At 44.4% G+C, this 27,465-nt stretch overlaps 1 protein-coding gene across 2 annotated transcripts in view; it reads right to left on the bottom strand.

Annotated features, from left to right (window-relative positions):
• The window catches only part of PAICS (phosphoribosylaminoimidazole carboxylase and phosphoribosylaminoimidazolesuccinocarboxamide synthase), a 114,019-nt gene that overhangs the window by 66,618 nt on the left and 19,936 nt on the right, over positions 1-27,465 (bottom strand). The window contains exons 3-4 of one of the 2 annotated variants that reach the window (XM_073608371.1): positions 11,963-12,040; positions 5,093-5,179 (exon numbers count right to left, since the gene is read on the bottom strand). The exons of the other annotated variant lie outside the window; for it this stretch is intronic. Coding sequence (XP_073464472.1) covers positions 5,093-5,179; positions 11,963-12,040 — 165 coding nt within the window. The remainder of the gene's footprint in view (positions 1-5,092; positions 5,180-11,962; positions 12,041-27,465) is intronic. 2 annotated transcript variants of the gene reach the window in all.

Below are 27,465 nucleotides of genomic sequence, written 5' to 3' on the forward strand. Positions count from 1 at the left end.
ATTTAAAACCTCCTCCCGAATTGATCTGGCTTTTGCCAATGCTGCCCTGCTGGCCAGCATCCAGAAGGCAAGTTACCTTCCCTCTGGCCTCTCTGACCACCACCCACTTAAATTGACCATTAGGACCAACAGGTCGTGGAGCAAAGCCCATTGAAGGTTACAACCCCATTGGATTAATAACAAGGCAGTCCATGACAGAGTTTCTCCTTCCTTGCAGGACTATTGGGCGCACAATGCGGGGTTAGCCTCCCTGGAGATGACATGGGACGCTTCCAAAGCTCACAGCAGGGGTCAGTATATTTTGGCTGTGGCGGCGGTGAAGGTGGAGCTTGGGGACAAGGTCTCTGACCTGCAGCACAAGGTTGAAGTGGCTCTGAATCAATATTCGGCCTCAGCAACGGTCCTCAACTTTGAGCACCTTTCATCGCTTAGGCGAGAACTGCATCTCCATGTTTTAGACACCACCAGGCTTGGTATACAACATAGCAGACAGGAATACTTTGAGTATGGAGACAAGAATAACAAACTACTAGCGCTGCTAGCACAGCAGGATAGGCCCTTAGCGGTTATATCGGAAATCCTTACGGCAGATGGCGTATTAGTCACCTCTCAGTTTTATACCTCTCTGTATGTCTCCTCACTCCCTGATGGTTTTGACCCTACACCTATGATCTCCATGTTGGACACGCTAGCACTGGGATGGCTCTCTGATGCGGAGAGGCAACTCCTTGTCTCAGAGATCATTCCAGAAGAAGTCACAATGGCCATTAAGTCTTTCCCGGCAGGTAAAACCCCGGGGCCGGATGGCCTGCCCATAGAGTATTATAGAACCCACACAGAACTACTTGCCCCCAAACTAGCTCTGATGTTTCAAGCCTGTTTGCAACAGGGCTCCTTACCGTCCTCTATGAGGGAACCCATGTCTTTCTCATTCTAAAGCCTAGAAAGTGTGTGGCCTTGCAATACAAAAATAGGGTATATATCAATAAAAATGTACCATCATCCAAATAGGTTGAAAAGGATCATTTGGGAGTATGGGCCCCACCCCAAATTCACCGAGGACAAAGAGGGCAAGTAGACTATTGCGGTACATATAAAAGGAGATATAACTATAAAGTACAAATCATTGTAAAAAAAACATATACATTAAAAAGGTTCAGATGACATGATATTTCAACATGTTTTGCGGATTTACCACTTCATCAGGACAATACAGCTTCAGAGAGTGTGTAGCAACAAGGCCACCCGGCCAAGTCTCCCCCGGCGATTGGGAAGGGGATATATGACACAGGCTAGATTCTAAGTCATGAATATATTAGTATATGGAGCCCAGAAACCTATGGCCATAGAGGTATGTATACATCACAGGTTTAAATGAGCCTATGTTGGCTGCATCAAACATGTATAGCAACAGGTAAGAGAACCTTGGGCGTAATATCCAGGATCAGTGATGTAATCTTCAGGGCTTGTCTGGGTCTCCTACTAGATATATATAAATAAATATTGTGAAATTTTACTAATGATTTGTAGTTTATAGTTATATCTCCTTTATATGTACCGCAATAGTCCACTTGCCCTCTTTGTCCTTGGTGAGTTTGGGGTGGGGCCCATACTCCCAAATGATCCTTTTCATTCCAAAGCCTAATAAAGACCCTAAGCTGTGCGCCTCCTACAGGCCAATAGCACTTCTCAATTGTGATCTAAAAATACCAACCAAGTTACTGGCCACTAGACTTAATAGAGTAATAAAATCCCTGATTGACTCTGATCAAACGGCCTTTATGCCCGGTAGGTCCACAGACATTAATATACGTAGACTATTTTCTAATATTCATGCCCCCCCATACTAACCAGGGCACTAGGACCATTGCCACCCTAGATATGGAAAAGGCATTTGACACAATGGAGTGGGTATATCTGTGGGAGGTGCTTAGAAGAATGGGTTTCCCACTGAAATGTATTGCTTGGATACGCACACTGTATACCGGTCCCGTGGCATGCATTAAACTGAATGGCTCCCTGTCTCCTCCGTTCCCCCTGCAGAGGGGCACCAGACAGGGATGCCCTCTCTCCCAGGTTTTGTTCACCCTGGCTATGGAGCCTATTGCTGAGGTCCATAGGGGCTTGACCGAGGTTCGTGGTCTTAGGGTGGGCTGGCTGGAGGAGAGAGTGGCTCTCTACGCGGATGATCTGCTGCTGTTTTTAAATGACGCATGTGACACTGCGGGGCGCACTCGGTATCATGGGTCCTCCTCACCCCCCTCTCTCCCACTCTAGTGTGTTGATCAGTTTACCTATTTAGGTATTATCATCTCAAGAGAGAGTAGGGACTTTGTGCGGCTCAATCTTGACCCTGTCTTGGTAGCAATTAAAATCAAACTGAAAGCGTGGAGCAATCTTCCCCTTTCCCTCATTGGGCGCATCAATCTTCTCAAAATGAAAGTCCTCCCTAAATTTACGTACATTTTTCGGAGCTCCCCACAATGGCTGACCAAAACTTTCTTTAATTCTCTTAAACAACTCTTCCTATCCTTTATTTGGGGGCCTAAGCCACCTAGATTCAAATACACCACTCTGACCAGGCCTGTGAACAGTGGGGGCTTGGCTCTCCCTGATTGCCACAAGTATTTCTTGGCCACTCAGCTTGTGACCGGCCTTTGGTGGTTGCAGCCAGACCTGACCAACTCTGCGACGGTGCTGGAGGCGGCTATAGTGGGGTCTCTGGAGGCCTTGAAGGGGTTGCTATTCAGGAGCCTAAAATGCCTCACCATCTCACCCCTTCTATGCGTACCATTATGCGGGCATGGAAGGTGGGTGAGGCGCTGAGAGCACTCCGAACTCCTGGTCTCCTCACACCCCCCTGTGGCTGAACCCTAACCTATCACAGTTCAATACCATCCCCGATCCACAGGCCTGGGCCAAATACAAAATACTGACCCTTGAGCATGTTATCACCAACAGAGAGCTCACCCCCTTTCATGTTTTATGCAAATGTAATGTGCCTGCACGGGCCCATTTCAGGTATTTTCAAATCGCTCATGCCTATAGGTGTCAGTTTTTAGGCCAATCAGTTGTATTGGCATACTCGGAGCTCGAATCCACCCTAAGGGTGGAAGACTTGGAGAAACCCACGTCTCAGCTCTATGGGTCCCTGCTGGTTGGTGCCGGCCCCGAGTTATCCTCCCTCCGCAGGAAATGGGTGGGGGACATACCGGAGCTGGACGAGGATGACTGGAGGGAGATTTGAGACTTTCCCTTCTCCCCTCTGGTCTCAGCTAGGGACAAACTGGTCCAATACAAAATTGTGCACAGAGCTCACTACACGCTTCACAGGCTGCACCAGATGTCGCCGGCACATTCTCCGGCATGCTGGTGTTGCTCCTACCAATCGGGGGACTTTTTCCACATTTTTTGGGTTTGCCCAGCTATCGAACATTATTGAAAAAAAGTACTCCAGGTGATTGCTAAGGTGACTAAGAATCGTGTTCCTTATGATCCTAAATGTTGTCTGCTGGGGCTGGTGGAACAAATGTCAATGCTCAGAGCCAGGAAAATACTCATATTCCTGCTATTGTATATGCTCGTAAGGCCATTACGATGAACTGGAAACAATCGTCTCCCCCCTCTGTCAGATTCTGGAAAAGCCTAGTGAATGCTAGTTTGCCCTTTTATAAAGCCACCTACTCGGGCAGGGGTTGCCCACAAAAATTTGAAAAGGTATGGACCTGTGGGCTAGACGATAATACCACGGCAACTGATGCAGTAACCAATTCCTAGATTAACATTATATCTCTAGTCTGTTAGTATATTGACCCAACTATTCTCATGTTGCATTATCCTGTCGTTACCAATTTGAGCACAGATTCTTATGAACCTCTCCCCACATTGAGGTTATAGTATAAGTCAGTTTGTTTATGTTGTATGTTGTGCCCTGTTGCGGTCTGTTGCTGGATCAGAGGAACCGCCCCTGCGTGGGCAAAGGTTTGGCCGCTGCATGAGCTAATTTTGTTTGCTAATGAAAAATTCAATAAAAAAGATTTTGCAAAAAAAAAAAAAAAAAGATTAACCCCGGCAGCTCCTGCTCCCACCTCACCCCCCTCCAGAGCTGTGTGGCCTTCCTCTCTCTGCTCTATGAGGTAAGGCTGTAAGGAGAAAATGGCTCCTTAAGTGGCGTGACCGCAGCGGTCCAGACTGGATAGTGATGCAGTCCGCGATTTAAAGATGCCTGGTATATGATCTAAGTCCAGTGTAATATGCATGGTGTGATCGCGCACCTCTACATTATCTATGAAAGTTTGTAATATTGTACAGTCAGAATCTATTTGTGCAGTGCAACCTTTTACATACAAACATCAAGAGACACTTTTTTGATAATATGGTTCATGGCAAAATGACAGGAAAATATCTTAGAAACAAAGTGATAAAAAATGGGAAAGCTGAAGTCCAGAAAGATAATGAAGTTAGGTATGTATTTGAAAAAATAATTGTCTTTTTAAAACACACCTGATGTAAGTACATGAAAAAGCATCTGAATCAACCGTGATATCAGCCTCCTGTAATTCACTGAACAGCAGGACATCTGTGCTGTCAAGGAAAAAGCTGATAAAAGGAGACAGCATAGTCTGCTGCTGTCCCTTCGTCGACCAATCACAGGCTGGGGGAAGTACTCAAAATGTAATTTCCTCAAAGCGATCTCATCAATTCCCCCTAGTGGTTTTTTGCATGGCTGTGTAAATCTCAGAACTGGCTGAGCAGAATTACAAATCCTTTGGCACTGGCAAATCCTTTGGCCTTTGGCATTTGGCAACAGCTCTAGTACAAGTATTATGACTGTTTTAGCTTGTAAGATCAGCTCTAAAGAACTAACAGAAAATCAAGGCTGACAGAGAAAAAGCATAAGAAAAGCTGCAGGGTTTGTATTCTCAAATTCCAGTGCTCCAATTATAGAACAGTCCGCATGTGTTATGGTAAGGCTCTCCCTTTGAGAAGTCTTGGGTGTAAATGCATAATTAGGCCGTGGTTATAAAAAAAAAAAAAAAAATCCCACATAACTGATCAATGACCCTTATACAAGGATATGGCAAGTTCTCACCTACAGATGCGGATTCTTCTTTAATGTGGGTCTCTACAGCATTTCCTCTAGTAGGCAAAGCATGCTCCTCTCTTTCATGACTTTGGCCTAAAGATAAACAGGTGTTGTATTAATAACATTATATTCATGCTTGGTAATACTGGTATAAAGTCAGAAATTACAGTGATTGTCAAGCACAAAGTGCTCAAGATTTTAGCTTTACATTTAAAGTGGTTCCAAAAGGTGTTTACCTTAAAGTAGAACTATAGGCAAAACATTTTTTTATCATTTTGGATAGAGTAATGGAGGGTTATATACCCTGTAAGGTTTAATTTTGCCATATTTGTCCCATTGCGCAGATTTCCCTTTCACTTCCTGTCCCATAGCCAAACAGGAAGTAAGAAGAAATTCCTGCAAATATAGGGAATTTCTTGGGGACCCCCAATTCACCAGAACTAGTGTCGTCATTGGAAGATTTCCCCTCTATTACATTTCTGGGGACAACCCAAAATTTGGGATTGTTTTTTAAAGCAGAACTTCAGTCATTTTTTCATCTTTCCATCTATTAAATCTTCTGCCCTTGTTGTTTTAACTTTAGATAGTAAAACATTTTTTTTTCTGCCAGTAAATACCTTATACAGCCCACTTCCTGTTTCTTGTCTGGTAAAAAGTCTAGGCTTATGACATCATGCACAGCTCTCTCTCCTGTGAGTGTTTGCCAGGAAGTGAGGGGGATGAGTCATAAGAGGGCCAATGAGAGCTGCAGAGCTGGAGGTGTGTGTCTGTGTAAATACAGGAAGTGAATAGGCAGCAGCTTCAGCTGCCCACAGTTAAAATGATTGCAGCCAGACTCAGTGGAGGGAGATTTCTGCAGTATTTTTAGTAAGTACAGAATCACAGTATATATAAAATAATATGCAAAGTGGATGGAGGGAAACTTCAGAATGGCAAAGATGTTTTTATTACAAATTATGTAAGCAGACTGCAGTTCCTTTTTAATGTCACTTTTATTGATAATACTAAACAAGACAAATAGAGAGGGTGCAAATCTCCCTAACTGGGACATAGACAGTAATAAAAACTGACAGGTGTTCTAATCCATCACCACTATCAAAAACTAAAAAAAAAAAAAAAAAAAAAACTTTGCCTGTAGTTATACTTTAAAAGATCTACTTTGTTCTGGAAGGAGAGATGTTACGTAAGGAAAGTGCTGATCCTTGAATAATGTTGCATGTTACATGTGTTGGGAAATGTATTCTTTATCTACATTATAAAAGGTCACTGTCCTGAATCTCAGTAGTAAATTTCAAAATCCAGAAGCAGGCAGACCGGTTTCTTAACTGAACTGTTTACACACCTCCTTAACCCCCAATCCATGTTGAGTACATTAGAGAAAACACTGATTTTGGCTGCAAAGAGACTCTTTAGATGTGGTTATTTGCATATACCGATTTAGAAATTGCTCCCTCTAGTGATATGTAGCTGACATTAAAAATACATGGAGGGAATCTTTACTGACAGCTTCAGAAAGGAACACAAGGGGATGGCAACTCAGTGCAGTATCATTAGATGTTTTATAATAATAAAAAGCTAAATAAACACTTACAGGAAACAAGGTAAAAACCACATGTATATAGCCAAGTGCAGGGAGACAATCCACCCTGAGGAGCCATGAGAGGCCGCCAGCAGCACACTGTCACTAGTTGGGAAGCCAAATCCACCAATCGCGGAAATGAGAAGAACCACCCTGGAGCGCAGAAGGAGATGTGACGTCACACTGTGGGCAGGAGGGGTTTCTACAAACCAATTTATTTATTATTATTATTAAACATCTAAAGACACTGCACTGAGTTGGTGCCCCCTTGTGTTCCTTCTTGTGTTCTCAAAAATTGTTCCTGTGTCAGAAGGTGCTGCTACTGGAGTGTTTTACTCATCCAACCTGCGTGACTTCCATAACGGTATATGTTGCATGCGTGGACTTATTCTCATTCCTAGCCTTTTTTTTTTTTTTTTTTTTAACCGCGCCTTTTTCCATGAACAGTCCGCTTTGCACTATAAGGGGCGTCTCACGTGCATTATACCTATTCCTTGCACCATATTAATCCTTTTTATTGCTTTAGAAAATTCTAGTTGCCTGACTAATCTGCATATATATCTCCAAAGGACTGGTTAAGGCCCCTTTCACACTGCTGCGACTTGAAAGTCGCGCAATGATTTTGCCACGATTTTAGTGAATGCCAGTGTAAACTTGAGGTTTTTTGGACCTCAACTCGCATAAAAGTTGGACCAAAGTAGTACAGGGACTACTTTGAAGTCGCACAGATATGAATGGTTATCATTGGGAAACCTGGGGTATGACTTGTCATGCGACTCTGATGTCCAAAGTCGCAGGAAAAGTTGCACAAATGTGAAATGGGCCAAAATGGTACTATCCACAGGTCAATGTTCTGATCGTGTTTGCCTTAAACATCTAGTTGATAGGGCATTTACTTACCGGTCTGTAATGTAAAATTTACCCTTACTCAGAAATCCATAATCCTTCTGGAGTGGGTTACTTTCATATCTGTTGCCTTAAAAGCATATCTAAATCCAGAAAAAAACAAAATATTTAATATACTGCAGAATACCAGTCCTAAGATGTGGTGGCTGCATTTGTTTGTTTGTTTTTCAGACCAAAAACATTTATAGCAAGTACATACCAGTAAAATACCAGTCGATCTTGCCAGAAATGTCCTTGTCACTTTCTGTGAGCTGAACTGACGGCACAAAGTAGCTTATTTTTCTATTGTAACCTACTAATCCGATCATGTTTGAACAAAATAAGAGCTTCCTCCTCCAAGCTTGGTCTCCTAGATCTCTTGCGGTCACCTGAACGCCAGGTGCCAGGCATAGAACAGAGCTGTCATTGCTCCATACACACAGAGAGAATAACTGAATAAAAGACCGCTGCACACCGATGATGTCCCTGTCTGCACAAGTTTTATTCCAGTGAACAACCAACATGACAGTCACAGACTAAAGCAGTGATGGCGAACCTTGGCACTCCAGATGTTTTGGAACTACCCATAATGTTCTTGCACTCTGCAGTATCCTTGAGCATCATGGGCAGGACCGGATTAACATAAGGGCTATAGGAGCTGCAGCTCCAGGCCCCTACCATAATATAGCCCAAGACACTGAGTCTAAACACAATCACCAGCCTCCAGCCGGCTACATTGCCTTGTAGACAGCTCACTGTACAGGCCAGTACAGTGAGTCTACACACAATCGCTGGTCGCCCACCGCCGGCAGGCATCTACATTGCCTTGCAGTCAGTTGCATGGCTTCTGCGGCGCGGTACCAGTGCGCCAAGGCTGAGCGTGCTCCTCCCCAACATACTTCCCTGCCAGGTGGAGCTTGCTGTCCCGGCCGGCGTGACGTCAGCCAGAGGCTGGCCCGGGACTCGAGGCTCGATGGGAGGAGAGTGCGGGTGGCGCTGCGAGCATGGAGGAAGCACTACACAGCTTCAAGTAAGCTCTGCAATAACTAAGGGGCTGGAGAAGTTGGGCAGATGGTTCTTTGCTATCCTATCCTATGTTGCGTCAGCTCAGCAGGAGGGGGTTGATTCTTGGGGGGGGGGGGGGGGTTAATTGACAATATTATTTGTAATATGCAGCACAGATCAGTGCAATGCCCATCAGAGCAGACTATCAGTGCAGACTATCAGCACCACCTATCAGTGTTGCCTCATCAGTGCCACCTATCAGTGCCCATCAGTGCAGCTCATCAGTGCCACATATCAGTGCTGTCTCATCAGTGCTGCCTTATCAGTGCCACCTATCATTGCCCATCAGTGCAGCTCATCAGTGCCGCATATCAGTGCAGCTCATCAGTACCGTATATCAGTGCCACCTATTAGTGCTGCCTCATCAGTGCCACCTTATCAGTGCAGCTCATCAGTGCCACCTATCAGTGCTGCCCATCAGTGCAGCTCATCAGTGCCACATATCAGCGCCCATCAATGCAGCCCATCAGTGCAGCCTCATTAGTGCAGCACATCAGTGCACATCAGTGAAGAAGAAAAATTACTTATGTGCTAAGAATTTTTTTTTCAAAAATGTCTGCCTTTTTTCGATGTTTAGCAAAAAATTGAAAACACAGTGGTGATTGAATACCAACAAAAGAAAGTTGTATTTGTGTGAAAAAAAATTCTAAACATCTCATATGGGCACAGCATTACAAAACTGCGCAATTGTCATTCAAAGCGTGACATCACTCAAAATTGGCCTGGGCAAGAAGGGGGTGAAAGCGCCCGGTAGGCAAGTGGTTAAAGGAGTTCACATTTGGGAACATGTACCGTATATACTCGAGTATAAGTTGTTCCGAGTATAAGTCGAGGCCCTAATTTACCACAAAAAAATGGGAAAAACTTATTGACCCGAGTATAAGACGAGGGTGAGAAATGCACAGCTACTGTAAGTGGAAAAGAGGGTCAACAATGCCCATTTGCAGCCTCACTGTGCCCATTTGCATGCCTCACTGTGCCCATTTGCAGCCATAGGTCCCCCCGAACTTCAAACTCGGTAGTTAAGTGTTCCTAGATGCCCCCTAGCTGCAGCCAAAATTTGGGGTCTCTGAACCCAAAGTGTCCCGAAATGACATTGCTGCAGATGGACACAGTTGACCAACTTTGGGGCCCCGTATCTCGGGGCCACTTAGTGCTAGGAACCCCAAATGGTTTGCAAACCCAGTGGAACTAGCACCATAAAATATCCAAAGCTGGGGTTCCTAGCACCAAGTGGCCCTGAGATACGGGGCCCCAAAGTCGGTTCGGAAAATGACATTTTTTGCTGCAGAAAAGTGCTTGACTCGAGTATAAGTCGAGGGGGGCACTTTCAGCACAAAAAAATGTGCTGAAAAACTCGACTTATACTCGAGTATATACGGTAACATGCTCCTGCAGCAAACTCACCCAAATCCACTGGATCTAGTGCCAGCAAACGGAGCATCTTCTCCCTGAACTCGCTGTCACGATTTAAAAAAATATGTAGTTCCTGTGTGCCACCAAATAATTGGATATGAGAGAATGTTAATCTATGGGGGTAGCTGTTAACATCAAATATGTTTCCCCCACATGGAAATTATATCTTATCAATGGGTGAATGCAGCACTCACTCCTACAGTAAATTACCCCACTGTGTCATCCTACTGCTGTTAATTGACATACTGATTAAGTGCAAAAAAATATTTTCTGCCTACTTGGTATTGTGCATTGTTGGGCACAATACCCAGTAGGGGTAAAATATTTTATTATTAGTTTGTTTTTTGTTGCTCTTAATCAGTATGTCAATTAATTAGTTATCAGCAGTAGGATGACACAGCAAACTATTAAAAAAAACACAGTCTTGTGGGGCCCGCCTGCCCGGCCACGTCATTCATTTACAGGGTTCTATGAATGGGAAACTACAAGTACCAAAAGTCTTTGTGGCTATCAGCTTGTAGTTCTCAACTAACTAACAGGGTGCTGTTGAGCACTTTAGATAGTTCATTGTCATTTTCTGTCAGAGTGTAACTGCCTGCCTATAAAAGGTAGGAGCAGACAGATGCACTGACAAGTCTACAGGAGTCCAGCATGGCACCCGCAATCTGCTGATCACGGGTGCCATGCTTTCCAGGCTACTAGTAAAAAAAAATTTTTAAAAAATGCAGATTTTTTTACCTGCAAAAAGATGTGCACTCATGTTAATTCTTATAAAAAAAGTTGAACTTATCCTTTAACCTCCCCCCCTCGCCAAAGAGTTAACCACTTTATTTCCATAAAAAGACCCACAGAAATCCTCAACATCAGGCCCATGATGCTCTTAATCTGGCCCTGATCATGGCAAATGTAATTCCAAAACATCTGGGGTGCCAAGGTTCGCCATCACTGGACTAAAGCCTAGTACACACTGGTAGTTTTTTTCAAAAAAAAAAAAAAAAGACAGCTCAAAAGGAGCAACTGTACTAAGGGCACTTTCACACTCACAGCGCCCGGGCGTTGTTTTAGCAGCGATTTTTGGCCGATAATGGAACGCTTTTAACCCTAGCAGCCGAAAAAGGGTTAAAAGCACCGGCAAAGCGCTGCTTTGATTTCAATGGCCAGGGGTACTTTAGGAGCAGTGTAAAGTAAACACCACTCCTAAAGCACCTCAAAGAAGCTGCTAGCAGGACTTTTTTTGACGTCCTGCCAGCGCACCGCTCCAGTATGAAAGCCCTACAGTGATGTTGTCAGCATGTCCTTTCCTTTATTCTCTCTACTAATCTCATGAACTGCCATGTAATGAAGATGAACAAATGCAGACATGATTGAAGTCCAGCCTTTGCCTACCTACATAGATACAGTGGTAGAATGAGAGTAGTTACAAAGAGACAGGAAGAGTTATTTGCAGGATTACCAGCTGAAAATAAAAAAGGAAAAAAACTGGAATATAAACTAATGCAGCCACCACCTATAGGGACTGATAAGCTGCAATATATTACATTTTGTTTTTTTAGGTTTAGATACGCTTTAAAGTCTCCGTACTAGGATGGTATAGGCTAGTAAAGCAAAGTCTATAGAAATACAGCAATCAAATGCAAGTACAAGCAAGGGAAATATGGAAGTCACAGCTAAATATTACAATAAAAATCTCTGTCTACTTACTGAAAATACAATTAATAGTTTTCCTTTGATGCTCCCTTATGTAACAGTGAAAGATATCCTTATCAATTCTAATAACTGTTTCTAAAGTAAACGGCAGTACAATACATAATACAGATAGAAGTGCTTGCAGGAAATATGAGAAGGGCTTATGCAGGCCACTTAACAAAAAACTGAATATTAGTTTTAAAATCTCATAATTTCAGGCATGGACAACAAATGTAACATCTTACCAATGGAATTAAGCTCCTGCTTTATGTTGGGAGTATTATGATCCATGGGGTTTCCTTCTGGAATTTCAGAGATATGACCTAAATATAGGAAATATATTTAGCATTTTAACAACCTCAAACAGACTCGTTATTTACCGAAAAGACAAGCTATAAAGCATCCCAACCTCTCTGTCATCAGGGACCGGGCGCTCGTCAGGGATGAAAAGCTTATTGCATGAGATGCTTTTTTTTTTTATTTAACCTATGGTGCCCATACACTAGATGAAAAAGCGTTTAAAAACCTGTAATTTGGACAGTTTGTTTGTTTTTCGGCCAGTTACCGGGCATAAATCAATAATCGGTTGTGACATTTTTGAGCCAAAAAATAAAAAAACTAAATCGATGAAAAAGTTTGGAAAACTTCTGCGGAACAGATGATAAATTAAAAGGTTATTGTGTTTCTCACCAGTTACAAGAAACGTACAACCAGCGAGATAGGCAATTTTTATATACCCATTTTTTTCTGTGAATGTTCCCTGAAAAAATTAAATTAAGTAATATAGAGACCAAAATAATGCAATAATAAAAACTATTTATTGTTTGAAAATCAGTCATTTCATATCGTTTGCTCTCATGACCCTGTGTTCATTTTTGGAAAATGCGTTTTTTCAACAATGTTTTGACTGGTCTATGGCTAGCGTAAAGCTCAATGCAGGATTCTACAAAGAAGAAAGCAAGTCAGTGGACCATGGTGTGGGATATCTGGAAAGTCTAGTACACAGAAGATTTTTGCAAAGAAAAGAAATAAAACATTTTATGTCTGATTGAATGCTAAAATTGAAACATATTTTCATAACATTAAAGTGAATCTGTGCCCAAACTATGCACACTTATTTATACATTCTAAACAAGCGGTAAAAGTTAAAAAAAAAATCCACAAAAGAGGCACTGAAATCACATTACTTTCATTGCACCAGGATCTGTGCAGGCTCTAATGTAAAAGCACAGCAAGTGTTCCCAAGCTGTTGGGGGGCTATCACACAGGCAGTCCTATCAGATCAGGCTGGATTCACACCAGTCCAAATTCCAGCTCTGTTCTCTGTGCGAAGGAAAAAAGCAGCTGTTCAGCGCTTCCTCTCCATTGTAGCTGCGGAACAGCTGAGCAGGGAGAGGGGGATGTGTAGCGAGGAAGGGGAGAGAATGCCTGATCACAACGGAAAGCATTTGCGAATAAGATGCGTTCCCATAGAAGAATATGTTCCTGCAATTTGCATCGCACTGCCTAGAAAATGCACACGTTTTTTGGGCAATGCGGAGTGCGAATGCAACACACATATGTTAACCAGACTGACTGAAAGTAATAGACTTTAAAATGTTCTGCGAATTGGATGCGGTGTAAGCTGCATCCAATTTGCATAGGTGTGAACCCAGCCTTAATCTGTCAGTTTTTCTGTCATGAACACCTGCCATGAACATTAAAAATTATTATTTTTTTTTTTTAAATCGTGCTTCGAGGGTCGTAGCTCTGCGACCTGGGGTCACCACTGGTAAAAATTTGGGGCTCCTACGACCTATGGTTCCAGAGATACGGGGCTCCTTGCGCAGCCTGTCAGAAGCTAAATACAGAGTGGTCACTTTAAATACAAGCTGACACACTCTGTTTGCAGCAGACTGAGAGGATGAGCTCACAGTGCTTCTCCTCACTTCTTGTTAGAGACACTGAGCTCAATGAACAGCTTGGAGTCTTGGACCAATGGTAAAGTACCATTAGCTCCAGCTGTCCAATAAAAATGCTGCAGTGGAGGCACGCCTCTCACTGCAGTGAGATAGAAGGGGCATGTGTCTAAAAGACACATGCTTCCTTCCAGCCCAGTCCTCTTAAAGCGGAGGCCCACCCGTAAAAAAAAATGCCACCAAAATTCCTAAAAAAATTTTTTTTAAAAATTTGGAAAAAAAAAAAATTTTTATACTTACCTAAACCCTTGTTGCTAGGCAGTCTTCCTAATCTGCCTCTTCCTATTCCACGGCGTGTTCTTCTCCTCGGTGAGCGGCCCCGTTGTCTTCTGGGAACTGTGTGTCTTACCAGAACACCACGGGGCCATTCACAGATCGCTGCGCCGCTCGCACGTGCGCAGTAGGAAACTGGCAGTGAAGCCGCAAGGCTCCACTGCCTGTTTCCCTTACATAGGATGGCGGTGCCGGGACCCGAGAGCCGAGGGACGGTTCGGCCTCGGGCGGCCGACATCACGGGCACCCAGGACAGGTAAGTCTACTTATTTAAAGTCAGCAGCTACACTGTTTGTAGCTGCTGACTTAAATTTTTTTTTAGCTGGCCGGAATCCCACTTTAACTACAAGGAAAATGTGTTTATGTGTATAAAATTTACCCACAATCCCATGTTTTTCTCACACAGTTAAAGGGGTTGTAAACCCTTGTGTTTTTTCACCTTAATGCGTCCTATGCATTAAGGTGAAAAAACTTCTGACACTGACCAGCCCCCCAGACCCCCCGTTTTACTCACCTGAGCCCTTTGATCCCTCGACAGCTCTTCCTCTCTGCCCGGGGTTCTCTGCTCTTGATTGGATAGATTGATAGCAGCGCAGCCATTGGCTCCCGGGTGCCAGGGCCACGCGGGCGCTGGGGCCGAGTCCGGCTTTCTGTCTATAGACACAAAATGATGGACTTGGGAGCGTGCCCGCAAGTTAACCCCCCCGGGAGAGCGCTTCTCCCAGGGGTTTTACCGATGCGAGGAGGAGCCACAAGCGCCGCTGGGGGACCCCAGAAGACGAGTTTCGGGGCCACACTGTGCAAAAGGAACTGCACAGTGGAGGAAAAAAAACCCAAAACTAAACAAAGGTTTAGTGTCACTTTAAGAAAGAGAAACTGATTCTGTTGAAAAGGTACTGTTATATTCAAGCTAAATCATATATTTATATACTAAATGTTATAACATAGGAATTTATTATTTATCTATTTACTGTGAAATTACTAGTTGGAAGTTAAAAATTCAAACTTCAGTAATTTGTCCATTAGCCACCTGCTTGGGTACAGATTTTGAAAACATAGTAAATTACCTTAAAAACAATATATAATAATTACCGTATTTATCGGCGTATAACACACACTTTTTTCCCCTTAAAATCAAGGGAAAGTCGTGGGTGCGTGTTATACGCCGATCCCCGCTATCGCTATGTAAATGTCGGCGATCGCCGCCGACATTCACATAGCGAGTAGTTTTAAATATGGCGCCGCGGAGTTCAGAGGGACTCGGCGGTGCTGAACGAGCGCCGCCGAAATCACAGAGCCGAGATACACATACCCGAGTGTATTCGGCTCTTTCCGGCGCCGCTCACAGTCCCGCCCAGTCCCGCCCTATGATGGACATAACACAGGTCCAATGGCGGGACTGGGCGTGACTGTGAGCGGCGACGGAAAGAGCCGAATACACTCGGGTATGTGTATCTCGGCGGCGTTCGTTCAGTTCCGCCGGCGCCGAGTCCCTCCGAACTCCGCGGCGCCATATTTAAAACTACTAGCATGTGTATGGCGGCGGCGGCAGGCGGTAGACATGGACACTGGGGACAAGGCTGCACTGGGGACAAGGCTGCACTGGGGACAAGGCTGCACTGACAAGGCTGCACTGAGGACAAGGCTGCACTGGGGACAAGGCTGCACTGAGGACAAGGCTGCACTGGGGACAAGGCTGCGCTGACAAGGCTGCACTGGGGACAAGGCTGCGCTGACAAGGCTGCACTGGGGACAAGGCTGCGCTGACAAGGCTGCACTGGGGACAAGGCTGCACTGGGGACAAGGCTGCACTGACAAGGCTGCACTGGGGACAAGGCTGCACTGACAAGGCTGCACTGGGGACAAGGCTGCACTGGGGACAAGGCTGCACTGGGGACAAGGCTGCACTGGGGACAAGGCTGCACTGACAAGGCTGCACTGGGGACAAGGCTGCACTGGGGACAAGGCTGCACTGGGGACAAGGCTGCACTGGGGACAAGGCTGCACTGGGGACAAGGCTGCACTGGGGACAAGGCTGCACTGAGGACAAGGCTGCACTGACAAGACTGCCCTGACAAGACTGCACTGACACTGAAAAGGCTGCAATGACACTAACAAGGCTGCAGATGAACACTGATGAGGCTGCATTGATGGGCATTTTAATGTAAGTTTCTTTTCCTTAAACTTCCCTCCTAAAAGTTTTTTTCCTTAAAATTCTCTCCTAAACTTGGGGTGCGTGTTATACGCCGGCGCGTGTTATACGCCAATAAATACGGTATTTGTATATTACTTACTTATGGTAATTAACCCCTTGCCACCCAGGCCCAGTCTGACACTTCTCTCCTACATGTAAAAATCATAATTTTTTTGCTAGAAATTACTCAGAACCCCCAAACATTATATATATTGTTTTTAGCAGACACCCTAGGGAATAAAATGGTGGTCGTTGCAACTTTTTGTGTCACACGGTATTTGTGCAGCAATTTATTTTAAACGTGTTTTTTTGGGGAAAAAAACTATTTTTTGAATAAAAAAGAAAAACATTAACCCGATTTTTTTGTATAATGTGAAAGATGATGTTACGCCCAGTAAATAGATACCTAACATGTCACACTTTAAAATTGCGCACACTTGTAGAATGGCGCCAAACTCCAGTACTTATAAATCTCCATAGGTGATTCTTTACATTTTTTTTACAGGTTACATGTTTAGAGACAGAGGAGGTCTAGTGCTAGCATTATTGTTCTCGCTCTAACAATCACGGTATATGTAACCTGTGTGTATCTGGCTCTGATACTAGCCAGTGCCTCACCACACGTCCCTGATCTGAACAGAAGCTCAATGTTAGTCTACGGGCAGGAAAGTACAGACGTCCATTTACATCCACTTGTCCACAGACCTAACATGGGTCAGTTAACCATCTCAATACCGGACACTTTCACCCCCTTCCTGCCCAGGCCATTTTTTCACTGTCATACTTTGAATGACAATTAGTAATGCAACACTGTACCCAAATGAATTTTTTATCATTTTTTGAGACAGACAGAGCTTTCTTTAAGCCTCCCTTCACACTAGTGCAACTTGTCATGAGACTCTGGACACCTAAAGTCGTATGACAAGTCGCAGCCTATTGATTTCAATGGCACCTGTTCCAATCTGTGCGATTTAAAGGCGCGATGACTTTGAAAAGTCTCCTCCACTATGCTGTTTTTTTTTTTTTTTTTTTTTGCTATATAAACAGAAAATGCCACAAATTAGAAAATTTAGGCCAAAACGTATTATGCTACATTTCTTTGGTAAAATAATCCAAATCAGTGTATATTATTTAGTCTATGGGAAAGTTTTATGATGGTATTCAGTATATATTTAAAAATAGATCGGTCCTGATGTACTGACTGCCTATCTCATTTCTCGAGGCCCTAAAAATGCCAGGACAGCACAAGCAGGGCTTGACAAATCCCAGGCGTCAGGTCGCCATGGTTACTAGAAATTGCGCCCTGTCGCCTGAGCTTTTGTCAGCCCATTCCCAGGCTCTGGACATGCAGTTCTGGGTACCGAGTAGCTGGTTGCCAACCACGCGGTCAGCTTCTTCTCGGAGGGAGTCTATTGACCTCTCAGAGCCCCACCCCCCCTGCGTGCTTTGTGATCACTGTGTTTTTTGGACACAGCTGATCAGATTGAGGTAAAGGGTCAATCACTGTGGCCCTTTATCATGTGATCAGCTGTGGCTAATCATAGCTGATCACATTGTAAACAGACTTGCTGGTTATTGGCAGTACTTTCCTCACGTGCTGTCACAGTGTGAGGAAAGGAGAGCCGTTACCCGGCAATTCTGACAGGCACATTTACACTGATAATAAGTGCAGCCCATCAGCTCCCATCAGTGCAGCCTATCAGTGCCGCCTATCAGTGCCCATCTCTGCCTCCTCATCAGTGGAGCCTATCAGTACCTATAGGTGCCTCTTTATCAGTGCCACCAATCAGTGCCGCCTCATTAGTGCAGCCTCATCAGTGCACATCAGTGAAGAAAAAATTACTTATTTGCAAAATTTTCTAACAGAAAATAAGAAAAATGTTTTTTTTTTTCAAAATGTTTGTTCTTTTTCATTTGTTTAGCAAAAAATAAAAAACCCAGTAGTGATTAATTACCACCAAAAGAAAGCTTTATCTGTCTAAAAAATATGGCAAAAGTTTCATATGAGTACAGTGTTGCATGACTGCACAATTGTCATTCAAAATGCGACAGCTCTGAAAGCTGAAAATTGACCTGGGCAGAAAGTGGGTGAAAGTGCCCAGCAGGCAAGTAGTTAACATTTAAATTTATTTAATTTCTTTTCTTCTTCTTCACATACCGCTCCTCCGTGTATTCTCCATATGTAAACCTATGTGGTGCATCTGTAAAGATACCAGGGTGGATAAAAATCAATGATTTATTTTTTTTAAATCTGATTTTTTTTTTTAATTTAAATCAGATTTTTATCAATATTATTTTAATAAATTGCTTTTGGAGTAAAAATCTATCTATAAATAGTTTTCTATTTAAGATACATTAATCATTTTGTTTATTCAGCGTGAAATGTTGCTTAGTTAGGTAGCATGAGGCTGTATATTCTGCAATATTTAAATTTTTGGTAAACTCATTTAATTAATCCAAGCTCTGCAAGCTGAGATAACATGCACTGCATTGATGCATTCACACAATTTCACAGTAACCATGAGATAAACCAAAGTTCAGGAATATACCTTTATCCCATTGTTTTGCAAATCTATGTACACTACAAACTGTATGATTGAATCGGTTCTGATATCGCTGTTTTACTAACCCGACAGCTTATTATTCTGAACAGGAAACCATTTTGTTTGCAAATATTAAAGATTCTAACACCAGCAAGTATGAGTCCTTACATTTAAAGAGCGCCTGTCATTTCAGATCCATCATGGCAGCGCCTGTTAGAGAGCATCCACCTGCTGGCGCCACGTCCCTCACCTTGTTGTGTCACTACCGCATCACCAGCCACCCCATTAAAGTGAATGGGACTAGCAGTGAGTCAACAGTGGGTCAGAGGAGGAGCCGATGCAGGACAGAAATGACAGTTGCTCTTTAAATATTCTGATCAGGGGTCTTCAAACCATGGCCCTCCAGTTGTTCAGGAACTACAATTCCCATCATGCCTTGTCATGTCTGTGAATGTCTGTGAATGTCAGAGTTTTACAATGCATCATGGGATGTGTAGTTCAATAACAGCTGGAGGGCCATAGTTTGAAGATCCCTGATTTAAATCGCTTTGATTTAAATCAAGCCTTTTTACTAGTGATTTAAATCATGATTTAAATCGTGATTTAAATTGACTTGATTAAAATCGACTTGATTTAAATCAAATCCACCCTGAAAAATACACATCAAAAATACCCTGTTTCCCCGAAAATAAGACCTAGCATGATTGTCGGTGATGGCTGCAATATAAGCCCTACCCCCCCAAATAAGCCCTACCCTGTTTCCCCGAAAATAAGCCCTACCCTGAAAATAAGACCTACAAGGACTTTAACTAGGGCTTATTTGGGGGGTAGGGCTTATATTGCAGCCCTCACCGACAATCACGCTAGGTCTTATTTTCGGGGAAACAGGGTAAGAGAAGGGGTTTTATCGTTGAAAATAAAGCTTTGTTAGTTCCAAAAAAACTGACTCCTAACTTTTTTGGCTGGCTCTTAGATTCAAAGAAAATTTGTCAAGCCCTGAGTACAAATAACCCCCACATGACCCCTTTGGGGACATTTCAAGGTATTTAGCAAGAGGCATGGTACGTTTTTGAAATTGTAATTTTTTTGTCACAGTTTTTTTTAAATAAAAATAATACATTTGTTTTTTTTCACATACCGTATTTTCCGGCGTATAAGAACCTTTTACACTTGAAAAAACTGGCCAAAAAGCAGGGGTCGTCTTATACGCCAGGTCAGCTGCTCGGATGCCTGCTGGATGTGTGGTAATACTGTATGTAGCTTCGGCTACATACAGTATATACCGCTGAGCCAATCCCGGTGAGCGATGTATTCAAATGAATACAGAGCCTGCTCGAATTGAAGCAACAACCTCTGCCAATCCGAGCAGGCTACATACAGTAGCCTGCTCGGATTGGCTTTGCGAGTCAGAGAGGTGAGGGCTGATGATGTTACAGCCTCTGCCAATCCAAGCAGGCTTTGTAATCATTAATAGAATACATCACTCGCCGTGATTGGCTCCAGCTCCAGCAACAAGGAAGAAGGATATGGCTCCAGCAAGAACAAAGAAAAAGGATATGAAGCATCGGAAGCCTCAGAAGGGGGGTCATCTTATATTGTGAGTACAGGCAAAAAATCTTAAAAACCTGTAAAATTAGGGGGTCGTCTTATACTTAAGTAGCCTTATACACTGGCAAATACGGTAGTTGCTTTCAAGAAGCATAAATTACGCATTTAATTTCCTGACTACCTATGACAATTTTTGGAGGCCCTGGAGCACCAGGACAGTGGAAACATCCACAAAATGACCACATTTTGGAAAGTAAACACCTCAAGGTATATTCTAAGCAGCATGATGAGTCTTTTAAAGACTTCATTTTTTACCACAATTTATTTTATTATTTATTTTATTTTTATTTTTAATTTATTATGATATTTCTGACACATGGAATAGGCATACTTAGAATTACAACCAAAAACACATTCTCCTACTCCTCCTGAGTTTTGGCAAAACTTACAATTATGCAGGGCTTTTTTCAGCGGGAACGCATTTCCAGCACCTCCAGTACTGAATGTACTGTATGTAATGGCAAGGGGTGCTGGGGTTTGCTGGAGTGTATTTTGATGCTGGCTGCTAGGGATCTATTGTTGCTGGAGGGGATCTATTTTTGCTTAGAGGTCTGTTGTTGCTGGGTAGGTCTATTTTTGCTGGTTTGCCGGGGGGGGGGGGGGGGGGGGCTTATGTTGTTGGGGGTCAATTGCTGCTGAAAGAGATCTGCTGTTGAGGGAGGGGTCTATGAAGGCTGACTGATGGGAGATCTGTTGTTGCTGTTCAGGGTCTATTGTTGCTGGGGTGGTCTTTTTTGCAGGGGTTCATTTTTGCTGGGGGAAATGTACTGTTGCTGGGGAGACCCTTTTGCTGCTGGCTGCAGGGGATCTATTTTACTGCTTTTTTGTTATCATTACCAAATTCCATACAAAATACTTGTCTGTGTTCTATAAAAGGGACAGTACTGAGAAGTGGGTGAGGGTGGAATCAAGAAATGGTGCTTGGGGGTAGACAAGAGAAAGGGGGAGTTCCTGCAGCTATTCTTTCAGAAAAATAGCCCTGCATGTGTGAGACTTTTTCACTTTTTGAACTGATTATGTACCGGACATTGTATCCTGTGTATCACACAAATCAACCAATTGTATCAAAACCAATGTATTGTAATGGTCACCTCTATATGAGTGGTCAGTAAATACAGCTTAGTGGAGCATCACCTATAGCAGTCCTAGTTCCTATAAGCCAAGCAAGCCTAGCCTACTGGTATGTGGCTGCCCCCTGGAATACCATGTTCACTTGCCAGGAAGTACAGGAGGTTAAAGAAAGGAAAAAAAGAGTTCCTGTGTTTCCAGGGGTGCAGTTGTCTGCAAGGGATAGCTGGGACTGGTATCTTGCAGAAACATAGTCAGTCAGATGTGCAGAGGGGTCAGTTCAGGCACAGGCAGAGACATGGTCAGCAAATAGGCAAAGGACCAGTCCAGGTAATAGGCAGAAACGGGGTCAATAAACAGGCCTGGGTTAGGTGGCAGCCAGAGGCAACACTGCACTGCTGTGGGGGTGATCAGGAACACTGTTGCTGGCTGCACTGGTCTGGTGACACTAGGGACTTGTGTAGCAGCAATCGGGGACACTTCTGCTGACTTACACAGGTCTGTTAACACTGGGACTAGTGTGGTGGTGAAAATGGTAGACTTCACAGCTGCCTGACCTTTCCTAGGACCTTCAGGAAGGACGAATAATAAATCGGAGTGCCTGACTTCTGCAGTCATCTTCAGATAAACCCGAACAGCCCGAATTACATTCAATGTGTGCAGGGCTTTTTCCCTTTCTCTCCAACTCTGATTTTTCCAGATTGAGAATCAAGCCCAGATGCTCCAGTGTATGAATCGTGAGAGGCACATTCTCCCTCAACCGAAGAGCTGATCACTCTCTGAGCAACAGGTCGTTGCCACTCATTAACAGGTCGTTGCCACTCAATGACCATTACAATACATTGGTTTTGATACAATTGGTTGATTTGTGTGATACACGGGATACAATGTCCGGTACATAATCAGTTCAAAAAGTGAAAAAGTCTCACACATGCAGAGCTATTTTTCTGAGAGAATAGCTGCAGGAACTCCCCCTTTCTCTTGCCCATCCCCAAGCACCATTTTTTGATTGCCTAAACTTAACATTACCCCCTTATCAGGGAGCGCCACTTACCCCACCTTTTGTATTTATCTAAATTAGCCCTCTAGGGGGTCTATTAGGGGAGGATGCATACCTTATTCCTATCCTAAGGCCCCTTTCACACTGGGGCGGTAGGGGCGTCGGCGGTAAAACAGCGCTATATTTAGCGCTGTTTTACCGCGGTATTCGGCCGCTAGCGGTGCGGTTTTAACCCCCCGCTGGCGGCCGAAAAAGGGTTAAAACCCCTCATATAGCGCGGCTATAGCCGCGGTATTACCGCGGTATAGCCGCACTGTCCCATTGATTTCAATGGGCAGGAGCGGTTTAGGAGTGGTGAATACACCGCTCCTTCACCGCTCCAAAGAAGCGGCTAACAGGAGATTTTTTCTTCTCCTGCCAGCGCACCGCTTCAGGTGTGAAAGCCCTCGGGCTTTCACACTGAACAAACAGCAGAGGCTGTTTAGGGGCAGTTTGCAGGCGCTATTTTTAGCGCAATAATACCTGCAAACCGCCCCAGTGTGAAGGGCCACCTCTGTCCCTGATTCTGCACTTTCCCCCTGGACCCGGTCGTCTGGGAGCACTCAAAGAAGAGGGCTCAGTAGACCAGCTCTCTGCTTATCTATCTCTAAGTTCCCTCCCTGACACAAATTTCCAGCTGCTTTTATTTCCTGTGTCGGAGAGCTTGTCAGAAGTTATCATGCTGATGACAGAGGAACAGAGCAGCAGAAAGACACGGGACGTAGAGCTCTGGAGAGAGATAAGTAACACAACAGATATATGTGCCCAGGTCAGATTTCATGAATGGGGTTTACAACCACTTTAAGCAGACACTGATACAAGACTGTTATCATCTGCTAATGAAAAATGGTATTTAGCAGTTTATATTTACTAAAACTATTGCATGCCCACGTTCTGTGTACTGTGGGAGACCAGATATAGTGACTGCAGGGTCCTGGTTTTCGTAACACTTTAAGGCTTTTGCAAACACCAAGGGCTGCTACTGCCGATTGCATAGCGGAATCTGCCAAGGCAAAGGAAGTCTTCAACAGCGTCTCCAGTTTCTTGTTCGCTGGATCTTTAAAGATCTGTACATCGTCTACTGGGCAAGTCAAAATTTTATTGATGTAAGATACCGCTGCATCCACAGCGGGCATACTCCCACCTAAAAAAAAAATCCTCCATAATGATAAAGGAGAGAAAATCTCTTTGGTGGCACAAACACACCATCTGGGTGATTCCATTCAGCATACAACAATTTTTCCAGAAGAGGATGCAAGGGAAAAACTTATGAACTTTAAAGGAGGAGTATAGCCAAAGCTCATTTGGCTGTACTTCTCCAATGGGTCACAGAGAAGAGCTATTCGTTTAGCACTCCTGTGACCCAGTTTCAGCAGAGAGCGGACTGAAGTCTGCTCTCTGCTGACATCACCAATGTCAGTCCAGGCACCACGTAATCCCGACCACGGAGTCTGGATCCGCCAGGTGCCAGGATCAGGGGAAGACTGACAACTCATGGGGCCCCCGGGCAATAGGAGATTTTGGGGCCCCCCAGCAAGCTGCATGCTGTGGGGGCACTCCATAGGAGGGAGGGGCTAGGAGCAGCGAAGAGGGACCCGAGAAGAGGTGGATCTGGGCTGCTCTGTGCAAAACCAACTGCACAGAAGAGGTAAGTATGACATGCTTGTTATTTAAAAATAAATAAAAAAACAAGACTTTACAATCCCTTTAATTAAAACCAGCAACTGTTGAGACAACACCTTGGCCAGGTCTATGTACAGCATAATGTACAGAGTAAGTGGGTCAGGAGTAAGTAACAAACAAAACAACATATAGGAGTACAGCAGTCAGGATGAGCGCCACGCTTAAAGTCCTCACTTACACCAAAGTCCCAACATTCTCCCTATACATCACAGTCCGCAGAGTCAGTCCCCCCTTACATCAGAATCTCCCCTAATGGCAGAGCCCCCAGAGTAGTACCTTACGGCAGAGCCCTCAGAGTGTCACCTTTTATCGGTGTCCCTTTACATACACCTTTGCACCTTAGTGCTTGGTGTGTTAGGCAGCTGGCGGGAAAAGGCTTTAAAAAAAATCCACTTGTTGCAGGCTCTGAACTGCGCAAGTGAGTTGTGGAGCCAGCTGAATAGTGAACTGCTGTGGTTGGCCACAGATTGGACATTGAGGTATGTAACTAAAAGCCATGCTTGATGTGTGCTATGATGTCACTGCACAGGTGTATACCCAGACCTGCTGCCGGATCCGAGGCCGAGCTCAGCAGTTCACCAATCGGATGGCTCCAAATGGCAACAAGCGCATACACACGCACAGTATACAGACACAGTACAGACACAGTATACACACAGACACACACACAGTATACAGACACAAACACAGTATACACACAAACACAGTATACACACAGATAGTATACACACAGACTACATATATACACACACACACAAATACATTAAGCATATACATACACACACACCAGCACTTTTCATCTAGAATTCAGTCTAACACACTGCTGCTGCCTCCATCTCCTGACATGCTGGGACTTGTAGTGCCCCAGCAGCTCCGACACATTCGGTGGTAATACAGGAGAGGAGGATGATGTGTCTGTGCATGGGTGGACAGGTGATGAGTAGGGAGATGTAGCAGAGATTGGGGGAGAAGTTCAGAACATCTTTCCCCCAGGAGAAGTGCATTTCTCACACACAGAAAAACAATTTAACAGCTTCAGAGACAGGAGCTCTGCTAGAGGAAACACAACCTCCCCCCTCCTGCTCACCAGAGAAAGCACTGATAAAACCACATTAAACTCAGCCAAGTTAGTCAGCTTAGCTTGCATCAGCCTGCAGCCCATCCCACACTGCAGGCTGTGTCCCGCCTCCCTCTCCTCTACTTCTGATGTCGGCGTCTCCTGCTCTACAGTCAAAAAAGCCACGCGGGGAAGGGTACACTGTGTTCCCATTGGCTGAGGAGGTAGTGGAGGGGCGGAGCAGCTATAGCCTCCGAAAGTTTACTTCAAAATGATGTCGGTGTCAGACATTTCAGGGACAGATGTAAAAACACACAGATTTTTACAATCTGTCCCTGGTTTTACTGAGGCTGGCAACCCTGATGGGGCCCCCTAGTGGCATGGGGCCCTCGGTCAGTGCCCGAGTGCCCGAATGGTCAGTCCGCCCCTGGCCTGGATTGACACCTGGCTCTGCCTCTCAGCGAGCCACTGAGTGCCTGAGATGGCCGCTTCGCCCCCTCCACAGCTCAGCGCTCCAGTGAGCGAGGAGGGAGAAGAGCAGAGAGTTGTGGCTGACAGTCTATAGCTCTCTGCTCACCGAGCTGTGAAAACCAATCGATCGGCTGTGTTCAATCGCTCAGTTTTCAGTGCAGAGGCGGCGGGGGATGGGTGCAGCATTGGACCCATGCTGCATCCACCTAGATAAGCATGATGGAGGAAAAAAAAAAATCCTTTACTCTTTTAAGGTGGACACAGGGGCCCCAAAGAGGAATACCTAACCAATGAGGACTCAGGGCCCCAGGGTCCCAAACCCGAAGCCAGCTTGAACCATTTCAGAGAGTGATTGTACTAACATTTTCTTCTCCTGTGAGACGAGGACCCCTGTGCTTCGTCAGGGCTCAGATTTCGCAGTCGAATCCACCATCTGACCCTCTTCAAGCTCTACCCCGACCACCTCCTCATCAATGTCTGCCCATTCCTCTTCTACCTCCTGTGGAGGCTCTGGTGAAGGGGGACCTCTCTCCTGTAGCTTACCGCCCTGTACCATGGAGGCAATCATACCTGCAATTTTACCTTCCAGGCCCACCAAAGCAGCCACCAAGTCATCTTTAGTGACAGACACAGTGGCTCAGATGCCCCTGTCACCTCTGGTCTTGGGAAATGCAAATACAGCGGGACGACTAGTGTCCTCAAGACCTGACGGTGGCGCCCCCCCCAGCTGCACTCCCCCCTCCCCTCACTTTCTGGAAGCCTTTCCAAAGCATGCTGCACAGGTTGTGCCTAATTGGCAACCCTGCCAGCAAGGGTAAGTCAACACACAGAAGCCCAAAGAATCCCTTCAGCTGCCAGTGTCCTTCCCTCCCAGAGGCAGTGCTCATGTGCCCAGGCAAAAAATTAGCCCCTGTAATGTGTCCCCTGTTGCCTGACTAGTAACCTGTGTCCTCACAGAACTCCAGCCACAATGCTGCCCTGAGGATGCCAGACTGCACTGCACCTGACCATGTGCACGCCAGAACAAAGAAAAAGCCAAACATCTAAGAATAACAACATGAACTCACAGAAAGCCCCAAAGTCAACCAACAGGACACATGACACGAGCAAATGATGGCATAACAACACAGGGACACAGAGCCTCCCATTGCCCCTAGTGGTTTTTAAGGAAATATCCGGCAGGCAATAAAGATACCTTAAAGGGCCAGACTTACCATTCTCTCACTGCAGCATCCTGTTAAAACAAGGATTCAACCTTTACCCATGAAAGTGGGCACTGTCACTCTAGACCTTCAGGGATTCAATTCCCCCTTACACTCATGGTATACTGCCCTGGACCTATACAGCACCCCACGGGAACACCTTGGTCAGTACCTAACTGAGCAGGGTTCTCTATATGCAGTAGAGCTGCATGATTCTAGCCAAAATGAGAATCACAATTTTTTTGCTTAGAATAAAGTTCACGATTCTCTCACGATTCTCGCGGCGTAACATTTTTCACATTATACAAAAACAATTGGGCTAACTTGACTGTTTCATTTTTTTTTTTATTTATTAAAGTGTATTTTTTCCAAAAAAATTGCATTTGAAAGACTGCTGTGCAAATACAGTGTGACATAAAATATTGCAACAACCACCATTTTATTCTCTAGGGTCTCTGCTAAAAAATATATATAATGTTTGGGGGTTCTAAGTAATTTTCTAGCAAAAAAATAATGATTTTAACTTGAAACCAGCAATTAAGAAAAAGGTTTAGTGTTTAAGTGGTTACACTTCCCTCATTTACACACCAAAGTGTATTCCTTTGATCTAAAGGACAAATGTTACAATGTTTATATTTAGTTCTGTGGTTGA

The sequence above is a fragment of the Aquarana catesbeiana genome, linkage group LG01 (assembly GCF_042186555.1).
Source record: "Aquarana catesbeiana isolate 2022-GZ linkage group LG01, ASM4218655v1, whole genome shotgun sequence".
NCBI classification, from domain to species: Eukaryota; Metazoa; Chordata; class Amphibia; order Anura; family Ranidae; genus Aquarana; species Aquarana catesbeiana.